Source organism: Citrus sinensis, chromosome 3 (assembly GCF_022201045.2).
Source record: "Citrus sinensis cultivar Valencia sweet orange chromosome 3, DVS_A1.0, whole genome shotgun sequence".
NCBI classification, from domain to species: Eukaryota; Viridiplantae; Streptophyta; class Magnoliopsida; order Sapindales; family Rutaceae; genus Citrus; species Citrus sinensis.
Window position 1 is genome coordinate 32,400,564 of NC_068558.1, and position 18,875 is coordinate 32,419,438.

Genomic DNA, 18,875 nt, shown 5'->3' on the forward strand with positions numbered 1-18,875 from the left:
AAGCAACACTATTACGAATTCTTTCAACACTATTACTAGTCACATCCAATCATTCTTTCACTATCAAATTCAAGATATGGGCACAACAACGCATATGAAAAAACTCTCCACCCAAACCCATAGGGAATTTTTCCATTCCTACATATATATCCTCACATATATTATAAAATTTTAAAATTATCCTCATTCAATTAGGAAATTAAATTATTACATTTAGGGAGATCATTATCATAATAAATATTTTGGTCTAATTTTAGTTTGGCTTAAAACTTTATGAGAGCTTATCCTCTACAAGTGGTTTTTGGCAATGGCAAGATAGACTACTCAGGAACATCATTTTGTGGAAGGTCGTGGCTAAGACAACTTGAAATCAAAGAAAAAGACCATTAGAAGTGACACCAATGGTGGCCAACAATGACACTTTAACGATCAAGCGAGTTGGAGGTTGAAAGAGATGATGGGTTTGAGAGAAACCCTAAATAATAAGAAATTTGATTGTTTGTGTGAGTGAGAGAATTTGCTCCCTTTGTGAGACGGACCTGATCTTAAAAGGTAGAATGCTCCTAAGGGTATCTTTGTGTTGTTTTGGAGACGTGGCAAGTTGTTGTTGATTATTTCCTTCCTTATGTAGGGGTTTTAGGTAATTTAGCATTTTTTATTGAAGCTCTTGAGCTTGCTTTGGTTGAACAGTTATCCTTTGAGGGATTGTCCTTATTGGCAGTGTGTCCCCTACCCTGTTTGGTTCATTTTAAATGAACCAATTGCGTTGAAAGGTATCTAATTTTGTTGGAGAATGGGTAGGCATCTATGTTGGTAGTCCCCTTCTCATATGTAAATCTTCTCAAAGGACAATTGTCCAACCAGAGTAAGCTCAAGATCTTCAACAAGAAATGCTAAATTACTTAAAACCCCTACTTGAGGAGGGATTGTCCTTATTGGCAATGTGTCCCCAACCCTGTTTGGTTCATTTTAAATGAACCAATTAGGTTGAAAGGTATCTAATTTTACTGGAGATGAGGTAGGCAGTTACGTTGGGGTCCCCTTTGCATATCTAAATCTTGTAGCCTGTAGTAGGGTATTTTAGAGAAAACCCAAGTGGAGATTGTACTGTGATAGTGTTTCTTGGAGTTACTGGTAGACTATCATTGTTTTTTATGGTCTCATATTGACATGTGGTGGGTTTGATGTGTTGTAAGGGGTATCTTCTGTAACTTTCATGTGATTTAGATGGTTGAAGTTAATTTTTTGAGATCTTCGTGTTTTGCCCTCATCTCTTCAACTTCTCTTTCATTCTTTTCAAAGACTTAAAAGTCATGTGCAATATTCATAAACTATCATGCGGTGAATACGTTTTGTTCAAATTTTGCCACCAACAGTAGATATCAATTATATTGAGAAAATAATAAAATAAAATAAAATAAACAAAAAGTTATTTTAATTATCAATTAGTAATATACACCATAAAACATTATGTTCATTTTAGTTTTTGTATTCTTATAGCAATTCAGCGGGAAAATTTACCAAACACATACGATTGCTTTTAAAATTTATAGTTTACCTGTAACGTTGTATTTGCAAGATTACTTTACCAAATTATAAGATTAAGAGCACGATTTCCAAATTATCCAATCAAAACCATACATCTGGATAATATTGGCAAGCTTACATTGAAGATATTTGATGATTACTGTACATTAGTAGGTATCAATATTCAGCATTCGGTTCCACATGTACATACAAAAAATGGATTGGCAAAATCATTAATTAAACGTTTACAAATAATTGCAAGAATTTTACTTCTTAGATCCACTGCTTATCATCAATATTCTCCAGCACAGTTTGTACTTGGTCAACAACCTGGCATTTCTCATCTACACATTTTTTGTTGTATTGTATATATATATATATCACCACCTTAACACACAAATATGAGACCTGAACATCGTTTGGGGATTTATATCAATTTTCAGTCAATTTTACTTGTCAGATATCTTGAACCCATAATGGGTAATCTTTTCACCGCATGTTTTGTGAATTATCACTTTGATAAGATAATTTTTCCATCATTGGGAAAGGGAAAACCTCCTAAAGTAACACATGAATTCTCTTGGAAAGTTTCCACTTTGTCTCATTTAGATCCTCATACTAGTCAATGTGAAAATGAAATATGAAGGATAATATAGTTACAGCAAATTGCAAATCAATTGCCAGATGCATTTACAAATGCAGCAAAAGTAACTAAGTCATATATTCCAGCTGCTAGTAGCTAATGAGTTATCTATTACACTTCATAAACATGGTGGATCACTTGGTTCCAAAGACAGTGCTTCTCGAAAGAGGAGAATGAAAGATCAAGATATTGTTGAAAATAACGCTCGAGCTATAAATGTACCCACATTATCTTAATCACTAGAAGAATCGATGGTCCCTAAAAGGGCACAACTCTCTGACGAGACAGTAACCCCTAAAGAGATACAAAACATTAAAATGAAGAAAAGTATACAAACAACACTTATACAAAAAAAAAAAAGTGGGATTGTAATGAAATAAACTTCAACAACGTATTTTTATTCATAGTAGCTACTGAAATTACAAATGATTTTGAGTTTAAAACTGTTGATAAATCTAGACAAATACATGATTGGCCTTAATGGAAAAAAGTAATTCAAGCATAATTGACTTCTTTAGCTAAACGTAAAGTTTTTAGACCTATAATCCAGACACTTGAAGATGTCAAACCCGTTGGATGCAAATGGATATTTGTAAGGAAACGTAATGAGCATAATGAAATCACTAGATACAAAGCACGACTAGTTACACAACGTTTCTCATAGGGACTTGGTGTTGATTATGAAGATACGTATTCCCCAGTTATGGATGCTATTATGTTTCGATTTTTAATCAGCTTAGCAGTCTAAAAAAGTCTTTACATGCATCTTATGGACATAGTGATTGCATATTTATATAGGTCACTTGACATTAATATTTACGTAATAATCCCTGAATGATTTGAAATGCCTAAAGTATTTAAATCAAAGGATTGTAATATGTGTTTCATCAAGTTAAAACTATTCTTATATAGACTGAAACAATTTGGAAACACTGGCATAATCGTTTGAGTGAATATTTAATTAAAGAAGGATACAAAAATGATTTTATTTGCCCATGCCTATTCATTAAAAAATCTAAATCTGGATTTGCAATTATAACAGTTTATGTTGATGAATTTAATTGGAACTCCTAAAGAGCTCCTAAAACTACTAAATATTTAAAAAGAGAATTTAAAATAAAAGCCATGGGGAAAACAAAATATTGTCTGGGCCTGCAGATCGAGCATAAAACAAATAGAGTGCTTATCCATCAATTCGCTTATGTTGAAATTTTTTTAAAGTGTTTCAATATAAAGAATGTTTATTTGCTAAGCACTTCTATAATTGTTCGGTCTCTTGACCCTAAAAGAGACCTATTTTGACCAAAATAGGATGACGAAGAGATACTTTGTCCAGAAATACTATGTTTAAATGCAATCGGTGCTTTGTTGTATCTAGCTCTATGCATCAGACCAGACATTGCATTCTCTGTGAACTTATTGGTAAGATTCAGCTTAGCGCCAACACGCAAACATTGGAAGGGCATCAAGTATATCTTCTGATATCTTAGCGAAACAACAGACTTGGGGTTGTTTTATTTAAGTCAACCAATAGAGAATCTTGATCTTATCGATTATGCAAACACATGCTACCTATCGGATCGCCACAAAGTCCATTCAGAAACAGGATGTGTTTTCACTTGCAATGACACAACAATTTCACAACGATCTACTAGCAAACGTTTGTTGTCACTTCTTATAATCACTTAGAGATCCTTCCGCTACATGAAGCAAGCAAAGAGTGTATTTGGTTGCGATCTATTATCTATCATATTCAAAGGACTTGCAATTTGACATTCACAACTGATTTTCCAACAATTATGAATGAAGACAATGCTTTTTGGATTGCTCAAATTTGAGGAGGATATATTAAGGGAGGTAGAACCAAGTATACATCAAAGTTCTTCTACACTCATAAGCTGTAGTAGGACAAGAAAATTGATGTCAAACATATATGCTCTACTGATAATTTTGCTAATCTTTTCATTAAATCTTTGCCGACATCAATGTTTAAGAAATTAGTCCACAATACTGGCATGCGTCAACTTAACAAATTAGTAAATTAATACATGACATTTGAGGAGTTATTTCATCAAAGGGAGCATATTTTGAAGATATGAGTTTCTACAACTATATTAGATAAATGTGCACTGTACTCTTTTTCTTTTGACCAGGTTTTGTCCTACTGGGTTTTGCTGGCAAGGTTTTAACGAGACAATATTAAGCACACATAATAAATACCTAAATGGTGAAGTTCGAGCGGGAGTGTTGTAAACACAATAGTAAACTTTCACCATTTATCCCACATCAACAAATTATCCTTCCTCCCCTAGCTTTCCAATTCCATATATATGTAATGTATTCATTTGTTTTTGTAACAACAAAAATTGAAAAGCTTATCAATAATAAGCTTAATAATAAGGTACTCTTAAGTACTTCGTTTAGTTCAATATTTTCTCTATTATTTATTTATTTTATAACAGTATTAGATTACTTTAAGTATTTTCAATTAAAAGTGGGACTATTGGCACCACTCCAAATACCGCTTCACACCTCTTTAATTATTTTATGATTTTAACGTTTATGAAAATTATATAATAGAATAATTTTTAATTAAATCCCCACTCAAAAGTCGAACAATTTTTTCTCCTTAAAAATTCTTTATACGACATCTAGTATAAGCTCTCTTCTCTTTCTTGAACCCTAATTTAAGAGTTTCAAATTTAGGAGAAAATAACCATGCAAACAGATAAAATGGATAAATGAATAAAAGATCAAACTATCATCATTAGCAAACCCAAAGAAGAAACTTTCAAACCCGAAGAGAGAAATTAAGTTTCAGATGCTTGCGTTTAACATCTTTGTCGATAAACCAAATAACATTTGGCCTTAGAATTGCACGCATGGTGGCTTAATGTTTGCTAAGCATCATCATCAGTTTGAATGAATTGTCATGCGTTGGAGCAAAGTGTTTGCCATGTAGTGTTTCGGTGATTTACCGAATCAGAGTAGAAGTTTAGTGGAGCAATAGTTTCTTTTTCTTCTCTCTCTCTTCAATGGATGATTAGTTGTCTCAAAATCCACAACTAAGGGATCAACAAGATTATGAACTAAACAAGAATGTGACAATTAATTTTAAAATAAATAAATAAATAAAATGACTCAGAGAACCAATTATTCTGGTTGTATCACAAAGGAAGATGTAATGAAGTGATTCCAGATCAAATGCGAAGGTGTGCTTCTCAATAAGTTTGAGAATATTGGTGCAAGTAAAAGTAAATAAAAGTTAAATAATGAGATTTATACTAATAAATTTCAATTAAGGGTATTTTTGTCATTAAAAGAGGTGTTGAAAGAATTTTATAATATAAATATTTTAATGGGCTTAATAAAGAAAAGAGATGTCAAGAAGTATTTAGAGGGATGCCAATAAACCCATCCTTCAATTAAAAATGGATTTTGTGAACAATTTTGAAGGGATGTCAAAAGACCTCTGTAAAAAAATGCTTGTGCCTAGCCCATAGCTCGATTTTATTTTTTCTTTTGAGATGTCCCGGAGCCTGAGTTTAAAATAAAAAAGAATTAGTAATATGTCTAAAAGATTACTTGATAGACCCCAATTTGTAAGTTCAATTATTGTCAATTCAAAATTCGTAATATAACTAATGAAACTTATGGGTACTAAAAGTCATATATGATTCCACAATTTATATCATCACACACACACACAAAGAGTCATTCTCTAAAGTGAGCGGCTTTATTTTTTTCATCTGGATATATTGTTAAGCCGTGCGATTTAATAAAATTAGTTTTAATTGCTATTAGCCGTATGATTTTATAATACATTGAAAATTAACTCTATTAAACCGCACAGTTTAATAATATGTCTGCATTAAAAAAAATGAAGGTGTCTACACCTGAAAATAATTATACATAAATACGCACACACATACGAACACCAAGTTTGCCTCTATAGGTGTAATTATGTTGTTTTAGAAATTTTTATTTAATTGACCATCTGAATCGAAAAATGAAATATTGAAGGAATTAGTGGGCTTAATAATTAATTCTATTTTTGTTTGCTCTACTACTATTTTTTTCTTTTTTTTTCTCACTCACTAATTTGTTTCCATTATGTTATACAAGAATATACTACTGTGCTTAAATATTACTATTTTTACTTTTTATTTAAAACATTAAAGTTTTTGTAATACAATCTTTAATAGCTAAATCCCAATAAAAAGTATTTTTTATTAACAAAAACCGGACTCACCAGCCCGACGCTGGCCCGTCTATACTGGGCCCAGGCCCGGATTTTTGCTAAAGGTTGCTCAATGCAGTGTGAATAAAATTTTTACGTAAAAACAAAAACCCTAATCCTTCTCTTTTCTTTCGATAACTCACCCAAATTTTTATATAACATAAGCTTGGAGCTAGGGTTTTGGTTTTTTGGGTTGCAGGCTTTGCAGCAGGTTGATAGAAAAATGAAGACAATACTATCATCAGAGACGATGGACATCCCAGACGGGGTGAAAATCAAGATCAATGCTAAGATCATCGAGGTTGAGGGGCCCAGAGGGAAGCTCAGCCGGGATTTCAAGCACCTGAATCTCGACTTCCATCTGATGACCGACGAGGAAACCGGGAAGCGGAAGCTCAAGATCGACGCTTGGTTCGGTTCTCGCAAGACCAGCGCCGCCATCAGGACTGCCCTCAGCCACGTCGGGAATCTCATCACCGGTGTCACCAAGGGATACCGCTACAAGATGAGATTCGTCTACGCTCACTTCCCCATCAACGCCTCCATCGGCAATGCCAACAAGTCCATCGAGATCCGAAACTTTCTTGGGGAGAAGAAGGTCAGTCACTTACTAATGTCGGTTTGTTCGGCTGGTCCTAGATTTTCGATTTAGTCTCCGTAGACTTATAAGTGTGTAGATTCTCAGTAGCCCCATAATGTAATATATATATATGTATATGTATATTTGTGACAATTGAGAAAAAAAATGTAGACATGTTTTGGTTAATTAAAATACTAATTAGTTGGTTTGGCATTTTTACATGGTGCCTAATTTAGAAGGTTATGGAAAATCTAAAATGTGTGTATGTATAATGTATTCGTGGGTGCCGGGCTCTATGTGTGGATGTATATACATATAGATGTATGGGATCCCTTGATGGAACATTACTCTATATAAATGTATATACCCATCTACACACACGTATATATAGGGTGCGGTTATTTCAACTAAAAATTTTTACTTAAAATTTTGACACAAATTTTGAGTCAAAACAATTCAATGGTAGTGGTAGATATTGAAAGTCAAAATAGCATTTACCGATGGTTATTCATTCATCATTGGATTTTTTGAAATCAATGGCTCAAGATTTGTGTTAAAATTTTTAGTAAAAAATTTTAAGCTGAAATATTCTAATTTTTAGGGGAAAAAATAAAGCTAAAATGTCCTAACCCATATGTAAATATAATGTTACGGTCTGCGTGTTTGTTAGTAGTAAAGAAGAAAACTTAACTTGCTTCTTAGATGTGTAGTTGATTGATGTTGAGCTTTGCCTTGTTATTATTGCTTGGTGAAAAACGAGATCAGGTTCGCAAAGTGGACATGCTTGATGGTGTTACTGTTGTTCGGTCTGAGAAGGTTAAGGATGAACTCATTCTTGATGGGAATGACATTGAGCTTGTGTCTCGGTCTGCTGCTCTGATCAACCAGGTTGGCCTCTGTGTGTGTGTGTGTGTGTTAGAAATCTTCCTGTTCTGACCGCTAGATCTTTTATTTTGACAGAAATGCCATGTGAAGAACAAGGACATTAGGAAATTCCTTGACGGGATCTATGTCAGCGAGAGAGGCACAATATTTGAAGAAAACTGACGACTAGCTCTCAATATTATGAAATTTTTGTTCTTTCTTTTTTAATTTTGCTCTTACCTTGGCTTGAGGACATGCTTTTGGTTGGATTTGGGATTTAGAGAGAGTTATGCAATTCAATTTTCTGTCTTCTATTTCTATTGTTACGTTATAAGTATGGATTTTAACTTTTCACCTGTGCATATTGTTGATCATATATGTGCTTTCATAAAGAATCGACTAATCAAATGCTGGGCAAAATCATCACTTCACCAGAGTTGCCGTTTTGCAGTCTACACATATGGTCAGTTTTGTTGTTCTGATCCTGATAAAGCAAGGTGTTACTCTTTTGTTGTGAATTTTGATAGTATTTAGTTAATTCCTCTGCAGTTATTAGATAAGTTGGTCAATAAGATCCTATATAATATTCTGATAATTGCACATCTAAAATAGTTTTATTTTATTTTCATAAGCCTGAAAGTATAACGGATTCAAATTAGGGTGAATGACACTTTCATCTCTTAACTAATAGTTGCCATATGCTGTGTAATATATTTCTCTAAAATTAAAGATTTTGAGAAAAGTTTTAAGCTTACTGGGTAGGGAGATCAACTGTAAGGCGCCCATTATTTGAGTAGTCCATGAGAGTCCTGAGAAGTTACAGGCCCATTATGGCCCCCTTGATCCATTGCTTAGCCCAACTAACAAGCCCTTGTATATGCTTCATCAAAGATTGATTTCTTGAAATGAACGACTGAATCCTTGTGTTTATTAGCCTGAAACATATGACATAATATTGCACAAAGTGAAGGTAGATTTATATTGTCACTCGCTTGTATTGTGTGACAATTGCATAAAGTGGTACAATATTGCCATACATGATTGCTTACAATAAACACTGAGCAAAAAGAGTGCTGACTGCTACAAAATTTGTTCAATTAGAATATTATAACTCTATACTCCATAGATTTTGGACTCGCATACCTTGTGCCCCAATGCATTGCACTACAAGGCTAAGATACAAGTGTTGCCATTATTTGAGGCCCATAGTGCGATTAGCCCATAACTCCAAGCCCACTATAAGATAATTAGCTGATCATGTGTCAAGCTCTGCAAATGCTGATATCACACCATTTTTTTTTTTTTTTAAGTACATCGCATGATGTTAAATTTGTATTGATTGAAATCGTTAAATTTATTGTCTTTACCTTATATTGATGAGGATTGATATGTCAAGATAATTTTTATGATAGCAGACGTGTAAGTTATTATGTTGGGGACCTTTTCTTCGAACTTTAACAATGTTTATTCATGAGTGCCAACTGGTACAAAATTTTCTTGGGTAAAGGCTACCTAAGATATCTCTCAAAAGGAATTAAAAATAAACCCATCAGTTTCCCATGAGAGATTTAATTAATAAATTAATTAAGAGTAGAAAGATCTGAAATTCTATAAAATAGCGTCGAATTATTCAATTTAAAGGTGACATCTCAACTCTCAAGTCTCATTTCTCCAATCAAAAATATTTTTGACTCAGGCATGCATAGATGCATGTATAATATATATATATTTGGGAATTGACCTATCCTTCGGGAATTTTTTTAATAGAAATGGAGATAGTGAAACTTTCGATGCTCCCAAGTCCGGCTCTGTGTTAATGAATTAAATGTTATTCAGAAGTAGTGTAGTCATAATTTGAGTATTATGTGATAAAAGTTAATTATGGAATTTCATAATCAATACAGTTTAGATAATGATAACACCAATCCAAATTGCATGTTACTGTTGTTCCGACAACATAAGGGTTATTTGACCCATATGTTGAATAAGGACTGCTATTCACAAAATTCTATTTCACCCCTCTAATTGTAGAATTACTTCAATTTATGTTGAAAATTTTGATTCGAAAAGGATGCTCGAAGAATTTGAATAAGAAATGACAAATAAAAAATAATGTTTGAAATAAATGAGATTTATCAAAAAAGTGATAGACGATGAGATAAATTGAGGAGAGTCGATCTCACTACTCTTTATATTAAACGTTACGACTACGTTTTGCAGACCAGTTAATTAAAGATAGTCAATATGATCTATATATGCATTAACATGTAACTAGAGAAGTCATCATTCATGCAATGTTTTTCAACACGGCCTTTGACGAAGTTTTTTTCTCATCAGACTCTGTTTCTTTGTTAGTTGTTGTTGCTGTTGTTGATTCTCTCATCTCTGTCACTGTAGCGGCTGGCTTTGATTTTTTTTTCCAAATGTGATTACTTGCAGCTTAAGAGTTGTAGTGGAAAAAGACATTTATTAGCCGGAGCCTAATTATTGTAAAGAAGCAATGTTGACACGTGATTAAAGAAAAAAAAATGGAGAGGATTCGTTTTTGCTTCCTTGGATGTGAGTGTGTGTATATATGGTAAAATTGTAAATTAGGTAAGTTAGTCAAATGAAGCTAATTTAATGAGGAATTTTCATCGCTGCTCACTTCACCATTTACGCGTTTATATGATTATGTATAAACCGTGTGTGAAAAGTGAAGCAAATTAGCAATGTCTAATGATGTATACTGTTTTGTTGTGCATTACTATAATATTTGTAATAAAAATTAATACAATAATTAAATTAGTAGAATTAATTATGGCGGAGTAATCAACTGACTCCCAACGTGTTAAGGCCGGAAATGAGAAGTCTCCAAAGCTTGTATGGAACGCGGTTCATTTGTTCGCACGCTGCGTTATGGGAAAACAGACTACACAGACTATTTAATGACAAGCATTTTGAATATATATATATATATACACACATACACACATACCCAGATTGTAGGGCATGGCTCGTTGAAATCCCATTTTTTGAACCTCCTTTTTTTTAGAAAAAAGAAAAAAGGAAAAAGTTCCTTAGGCTATGTTTGGTGCTAAGCTACAATTGTTTTTTTTTTTTAATTGTAACTATTAAATAAAAATTAATAGTAGTCATTATGATTTTTAAATAATAATTTTGACAATAATAACAAAAATATCATAGATTTTCCATAATACAAGTGCTAGATTAAATCAACTTAACTTCAAAACTTCAAAACCATATTCGATTCACGATTTTATGGTTTATAACTTTTCAATCTAATTCGTTTGTCTGCAGATCAGATGCAGATTTGAGCCAATCCATATCCAATTCACTATTTTGTAGATTAGTTTATGGATAAATAACTTTTAATTCTATCCAATCTATGAACTAATTAAATAAAAAAATCTAATAAAAAATTAATTTAACTATTGCTTAAATTAAAAATTGATTAAGATTTAAATAAATTAACTGTTTAAAAAAAGTTAGAATAATACATTCAAAATTTCAAAATATAAACATACCACAAAGAAAAAGTCTCATTTGTTTAGATCACTACCTGAAACTTAACTAAAATTATGAATTTAAATCTATACAAATGTTGAAACTTAAGAGTTTGGATGATTTGTCAAAATAATTATTCCATTCTTGCAAGAGTAGAAAGATAATCTTTATGCTTTTTTATAATATTTCCTAGTAATGACACATTTACAGGTTTTATTTTTTTAATTTGTGGATTTTTGTATATTTACAGAAGTAAATTCATATCCCAATCCACTGACTATAAATTTTTAAAATTTTAATCCAATCTACCGATTCATAGATCAAATTTTTGCAAATCAAACTTTTACAAATCAAACAAATTGAATCGATTAGATTCGAAGCACCCCTACACTCTAATACTGTAGCCCAAGCTCAATTTCTATAAAACGGGGCCTCAAATTAAGTGGAATGAATGCACGTAGTTACACGTATTAATCATTCAAGTCTATGATAGCTCCGTCGTGTGACCGCGTTTCTAAAAATATGTAAAAAATTACAACAAATTCATTAGTCAAGACTTTCGGAGCTGCCCCTGTGGAAATCTTATGCATTACAACTATTTGATCAGCCCCTTCTATTACCAACAACCACACCAGCTTCAAAATTCCATCAATTATACACTCTCTTTCATATCTCCTCTATTTATACACACACACACACACACATATTCTGCTTTCTTAATTACTTGTTCCAAGAGGAACTAATCTACTAATCTTGACCTTCGCCGGAGAAATGGCAGAAGGTGGAACGACTTTAGAGCAGACGCCGACGTGGGTGGTTGCCGTAGTTTGCAGTGTCATCGTTATCATTTCTCTTACTGTTGAACGCCTCCTCCATCATCTTGGCAAGGCATGGATTACATTATCCATGGAAAAGAGCAATTTATTAATTTCTTAATGCTAACGTTGTATGTATAATCCTTTTAAGTTGTTACTCATTAGTTGACTCTCTTTCCCCTTTTCAGATATTGAAGAAAAAGAATCAGAAACCACTTTTTGAAGCCTTACAGAAGATCAAAGAAGGTATTGTGCTTCGGCTTGATTTCGAAGCACATTCACGTGCTTTTATTTTAGCCGTGGGTTAAAAGTCATAGCACCCCAATCAATCTCGAGCATTGAGCTAATTTTATTTGTTGATGCAGAGTTGATGCTATTGGGTTTTATATCGCTGTTGCTCACAGTGTGTCAAGGACTAATCTCCAAAATTTGCATGCCCGAGCACTTGTCACGCAAATGGTTGCCTTGTGATCCGGAGAAGGACGACAAGGATACCAAGACTGCCGCCCATTTTCAGGCCTTTTTCTCTGCTTTTAGTGCGCACCATGGCACCGGCCGTCGCCTCCTAGCTGATGCAGCCTCTGAGGGCAATTGTCCAAAGGTATCTAATTGTCTCTACTTCTACTTTAAATTTAACAAAAATGAGTGCACTGTAAAAGTTTCATTCACACGTAAAATAACGGTGGTTAAAATGTGAAAAATTATCAATAAATACTCTCTTGATCTAAGCTCTTGTAAGTTTTATAAAGATATTGTATCACATATTTTTTAATATTAATATAAGATTATTAAGCATTATTTTTATGTTTTTATTTATTAACCACTATTTTCACAGCATATATTTAACTAACCCTATGTATGTGAATGTTGACTTTGAAACTAGATCGTGATGCAACAAGGCTTTCAGTTTTTTATTTGGTGGAGTTTCCAACCTGCTACGATGAATTTATATAATGCTATACATTCCTTTTCAACTAGAACTGGAACATGCTTAATAGGTTGTTGAAAGATTTAAGACAAGATTGGGGGTTACATAATTAATTTATTTTTGAAGTAAAGTTGACTTGGCACCAAACTTTAATGCTTCTCGAATCTCGAAGATTTTCAAACGCGCCACCGACCACACGTACTTAGTTTGAAAGTTCTTTGCAGTTTCACGTACTTTAGACAATAATCATCGGGCTCTTCAATTTTTGCTTATCTCATTTTTTGACAAGTTAAACTTTTTTGTCGGGCCTAGCAAGTCTTTTCTCGGGTTTTAGCCCGGCTCGAGTCAGGATTTTCGGGCCAGGCCCAAAAGTTCGAATCTATACATTTTACATTTTTTAAAATTTTTTTTCATTATGTTTTATAATTTATAGTCTATGAAATTTGCTTTTTTTTGTTTGGGTTAGTTTAGCCTTTAAAAGTTGGGCTTAATTGATAAAAAAATTTAAATATATGTTATGGGTGTATTAAGTATATGTTTAAAGTTGTATTTTAATTGAAATAATATATATTTTTTAAAAAAATTTTAAATATTTTTCAAGCTTTTGGGCCGAACTCAGACTTTTTAGATGAGGCCCGAGCTCGGCCCAAGTACTTAAAAAATATGCTCGGGTCGGGTCAAGTCTGATTTGAAGTACCAATGCTTGGGTCCGGTTGGATTTTTTTACCATTCTCTCCTTACTTATCTAGGTACATGAAAAGTAATAAAAAACTCTCATATTATTGTCGGAATTGTTTCAAAAAGTTGTCAAAACTTCATTGTTAAATGGGAATATATTTTTTTTAAATACTAATTTAGGAGTAGGTTCAGCATATTGTGGATTAATCCAAATTGCACCATAACAAAATTATAGAATTTTTTTAAAAAAAATTTCTCATGTAATATTTCAAAAAAAAAAGAAAGAAAAAGAGATAAGCAAAAATTATTAAAAAAGTGATTTGATTACAAGCAACACCAATTGATAAGACTATGCAATTATATGCATAGCATCGTAATATGTATCCTACTCTAAATCTTTTTCCTCTAATTAACCTTCATTTGAATTAACAGGGAAAGGTCCCCTTGCTGTCTACAACAGCATTGCATCATCTTCACATATTCATCTTCGTTCTGGCCGTCGCACATGTCACTTTCTGTGCTTTAACTATCCTTTTTGGAGGAGCAAAAGTAAGTTCCATATACATATTCATTTTAATTTGTTCTTATTGTAAAATTTTTGTGTCATTTAGAGTTTCTGATTTCCAAAATATTTTTCCGAGGTTAATTTAGATTCGTCAATGGAAACATTGGGAGGATTCTGTTGCAAACGAAGAATTTGATGCAGAAGAAGGTAATAATACTTTAATGATCGTGTGAAAAGGGAGTCTCAGTAATCATTTTGCTAAATCACGAGCGTGCTGCTGTCTTTTTTCCCTCTAGTCGATGAATTTCTTCTCACGCAAGTAATATTTTTGCAGTTCTCAAAACAAAATTTACCCATGTTCATGAGCATGATTTTATCAAGAGTCGCTTTCGGGGTGTTGGAAAAAGTCATCGCTTGTCAGGTTGGATGGTATGTGTTAATTAATTATTTAGTACGTTAATTATATTATTATGAATCGATAATTTTACTTCAATGAATTTTTATTTTGTACATTTGCTTGCTGAGTTAACTATGTATGTTGATCATCTCTCATCCCTATTTTTCTGGCAAATTAATTGTTGTTTCATCAACATCTTGTTTCAGCATTCATTTTTCAAGCAATTTTATGGATCAGTGAACAAGTCAGATTACACTACCATGCGCCTCGGCTTCATCATGGTGATTGATTTGTAGTCCTATATTTAATTGCCTCATACTTAATTTATTTTCGACTTCCATAAATCATAATTAATTCATTTCTCCCATTTTAGAATCATTGCAGGGGAAACCCACAGTTCAATTTTCACCGATACATGATGCGTGCCCTTGAAGCTGATTTTAAGAAAGTTGTTGGAATAAGGTGATTGGCCACAACTTAATTTCTTGCACAATTCACATTGCTCGTTATATTCTAAACCTTGAACACTAAAACAGCCTGCTTTTGGGATTGTTTTAATTTGTCGAAGAACCATTCTAATTATGTCCGCAAAACTTTGATTAGTGCACTAAATTAATTTTGTATATTAAAAACTTGCAAATTTTGATTATTTTTTGTTGGGTAGATATCTTACTAATTGTTTACATTCACTAATTGCAGCTGGTATCTATGGGTATTCGTGGTGGTTTTCCTGCTGCTTAATGTTCATAGTAAGTGTATTCTATAATTGTTCATATATAGATTACCGATTGCAACAGTATAATGTTGCATTGTTCCAATCTGAATTATAGATGAAGAAGAAATCTGAAAAAGAATAACTATATATTTACCCATTTTTTAAGTTTTATTTTTAATTATTATTTTTCAAATAATATTATATATCCCTCTTTAATTTGTTTCATGCAGATTGGCATGCATATTTTTGGATATCATTCATTCCCTTCATCGTAAGTAATCTAAAAATATAAAATATGCTCATTAATTTGTTTCTCTTTGTTTAATTTATATAATTAATTATCAAATAGTTAGTCCATATGAAAGTATATGGTGTTGCCTTTCTCTTTCATTGCAGCTTCTACTAGCTGTGGGAACTAAGCTAGAGCATATAATAACCCAATTAGCCCATGAGGTTGCGGAGAAACATGTTGCCATTGAAGGAGACTTGTATGTTAAGCCTTCAGACGATCACTTCTGGTTTCGCAAGCCTCGCCTCGTTCTCGTACTAATTCACATCATTCTATTCCAAAATTCGTTTGAAATTGCGGTTTTCCTCTGGATTTGTGTAAGCAAACATTCAAACACAGCCATCAAAAGCTAATTTCTTCGCTATAATGTTAATGAACTTAATTTATATTGATCATAATTAATTGATGCTTTTATTCATTGCTTTCAGGTTCAATATAAGTTCCACTCCTGCATTATGGGACCTTATGGTTATATCATTCCGAGACTTATCATCGGGTAGACTCTTAATCTAATATTTATTTTATTTTAAAAACCTTGCAAGGCAAGGGAGTTCATCAAACAAATAGGTCAAGAATTACAAGGACAAAAGGATGTCTTACTGTCAAACTAATCTTTGGTGCTACTGTGGGAGCCTAACTTGATATTTGAGTTTAAGCATGAGAATGTGAGAGGGGCTGGGAAAATCCACATGAATTTTTTAGCCTATAACCTTTCTTAGAATTCGAACTCAGATGATTAGTTAAACAAAACTGTTTGATAATCATTTGGTCTAATACTTGGTGGTTTTTAAGGTCTTTCGAGATTGTGTTTAGTGTAATTTTCAGACGGCCAGGGATTGTTAACTAACAGCTTTGACTTCTCTGACGCTTAAACTATCAATTTATTTGTTTATTTATTTTTTTATATTGGGCAGAATTTTTTATTTATGCCAGTCTCATTTTTCAGGTTGTTTGTTCAGTTCTTTTGTAGCTACAGTACCCTGCCACTTTATGCAATTGTCACACAAGTGAGTATATATAATCATTAATTTGTGCAATGTTAATATCAAACGTATCAGGCTAATCAACACTAACAAAGGTAACGACAATATGTTTCATTTGGTAATGAAATGAAGATGGGGAGTTCATTCAAGAAATCTATCTTTGATGAGCATATACAAGAAGGCCTTGTTGGCTGGGCCAAGCAAGCAAAGAAGAACATGGGATTGAGAAAGGCTGCTGCTAAGGGCTCAAATCAAGTGGTTCACAAAGATGATTCTTCTGCGTCAACTCAGATGACAAATGTACAAAGCGAGCAAAATTCTGCAATAGATCAAGACGGCAATAATGCAAGTGAAATCGTACCAGACACTGCTCATAAATGACTCCAATGGGCTACTGAAGTGAAGAGAGCCCAATCAGCCCAAATAATTAATCTTCTCTCATTCCGCAATAAGCTTAAAGCTTTCTAAATACTTTAGCTTTTTTATGTTTGGAAATATTATTATATAAACATACATAGCAAAGGAATTAAGGAAGGCAAGCTAGCTTCTTTTGTTTTACAATTTTCACCCTGAGTATAATTGTATGTAAAATCTCTGTGTTAAAGTTGTTAATTTTATAAAAGAAAGAATAGGAAAATCCCTTATGATACGTTATATGGGGTTTGGTTATTGATAGAGTGAATAGATTTGTCATTTTCTCAAATCTCTCTTATGATGTGAGAATAAATTTTTATTTAAGAATGAAGTCTGTTTGAAACATATTTATATCTAATCATCCTTTAAAGCCCATTGATGTAGAGTAAGAAATTGAAAAAAAGATTGAAATTTATAATATTTAGAAATATTTTAATTAATTTGTATTCTAGTTTAATTGTTTTTCCTATTTAGAGTCTTATTGTTTAGGTATTGCTTATTTGAGTTATATTTCTAATTTAGGTATAAGTCTTATTAAAATAGATTTTCTAATCAAATTAAGATAAGTCTTAGTTAGTATAAATAAGTGTCTTTTGTAGCTTTTACGAGTAGAGATCCAATTTCAATAATATTTTAAATTTTCAAATATCTTTGTGAGTATTTGAACAGTTAATTCTTGGTATTCTGTGGAATCAACAAGTTTTAACCTCTAAATTTGCGGTATTCTTTTGAATCAACGTGAATTTAGTTGTTCTTTTATTTTGGTATTCTCCAGAATCAATGAAATATTTTGAACATTAAATTTTCACTGTGCGACATCGCCGCTGACCGATCGCCAGTTTCGGCCACGCGTCGGCCAGCACCACCATCATCAATCCACTTCTCGCCATCATTTCAACCTTTCTCATCCCTTCTGCCGCCGATTGATGAACTGGTTGTCGGAATCGAAACCGACACAAAATCGCTACTTATATCTCCAATTTCTGGCAAAAAAATTAACTTTTCTGACAAACCACCACCACCATCATATTCACCAACCATAAATCTTTCAATCCATCCATCCTTGTCCAATTTTCCCACCACCATCGCCGGAAACCCCATCTTTTACTTATTTATACTTTGGTCCAAAACTTCCTTCAATTTCAGTATTGCCCTTTGATTTTCTGTTCTAATCAAAACACCCAAACACACTAAAAAGAAGAGGAGAAAAAAAGAGAGAAACAGAAAAAGAATTAAAAAAATTGAATCATGAAACCACAACATTACTGTGAAGATTTTGTCTTGAAAAAAGTTTTAATTAGGATGTTAAGGATTTTGCATTTGATTTCTCAAGATTTAGAGAAACTTCGAAATAGAAAATCTTTACACATAAAGCACGGACATGGATTTGACGAAGTTGTTTGATGCATGTTATGAGGAAAATGAGGAAGATGGTGACCTTGTTTCACTTGATAATATTATTCCTTCCAAGGAGAATATTAATTGGCCATTCATGTCTACAACAAATTCTTCACACATAAACATTAATTTGGATCATCCACCGAAATTTGATGACTATCTTGACATTATGGAATGAGAAGAGGTAATTGTTCATACATCTTTTGATCTTGTGGAGCAAAAGGAGGTAGTTGTCAATACAATCTCTTGTTGATATCTTGATTTGCCAAAAGAAGACAAAATGAGTTATGATATTTTTCAACAGTTAGTGGATTATGAGAAGAAATCATTTTTCCTCAACTATATTGAAGTTCGATGCGAACAATACAAGAAGACATTATTAGAGAAATTGT

The 18,875-nt window shown here is 32.7% G+C and overlaps 2 protein-coding genes across 3 annotated transcripts; both read left to right on the forward strand.

Moving 5' to 3' along the window:
• The first annotated feature begins 6,518 nt into the window (after nt 1-6,518).
• Nucleotides 6,519-8,168, forward strand: LOC102631347 (60S ribosomal protein L9-like). 2 transcript variants are annotated; one of them, XM_025094201.2, is made up of 3 exons: nt 6,519-7,008; nt 7,756-7,878; nt 7,934-8,168. In XM_025094201.2, exons 1-3 carry the CDS (start codon nt 6,634-6,636, stop codon nt 7,961-7,963), a joined length of 528 nt encoding a protein of 175 aa, XP_024949969.2. In that variant the 5' UTR covers nt 6,519-6,633; the 3' UTR covers nt 7,964-8,168. The 2 variants fall into 2 exon arrangements, with proteins under 2 accessions (XP_024949969.2, XP_006494839.2); XM_006494776.4 differs by having other exon boundaries at nt 6,522-7,008; nt 7,951-8,168.
• A 3,662-nt stretch (nt 8,169-11,830) lies between these two features.
• LOC102629181 (MLO-like protein 1) lies at nt 11,831-17,353 on the forward strand. The gene is made up of 14 exons (XM_006478441.4): nt 11,831-12,249; nt 12,365-12,422; nt 12,542-12,777; nt 14,215-14,331; nt 14,434-14,494; nt 14,622-14,716; nt 14,891-14,965; nt 15,058-15,146; nt 15,384-15,433; nt 15,630-15,670; nt 15,796-16,005; nt 16,117-16,184; nt 16,635-16,695; nt 16,804-17,353. Exons 1-14 carry the CDS (start codon nt 12,133-12,135, stop codon nt 17,050-17,052), a joined length of 1,527 nt encoding a protein of 508 aa, XP_006478504.2. The 5' UTR covers nt 11,831-12,132; the 3' UTR covers nt 17,053-17,353.
• The last annotated feature ends 1,522 nt before the right edge of the window (nt 17,354-18,875 follow it).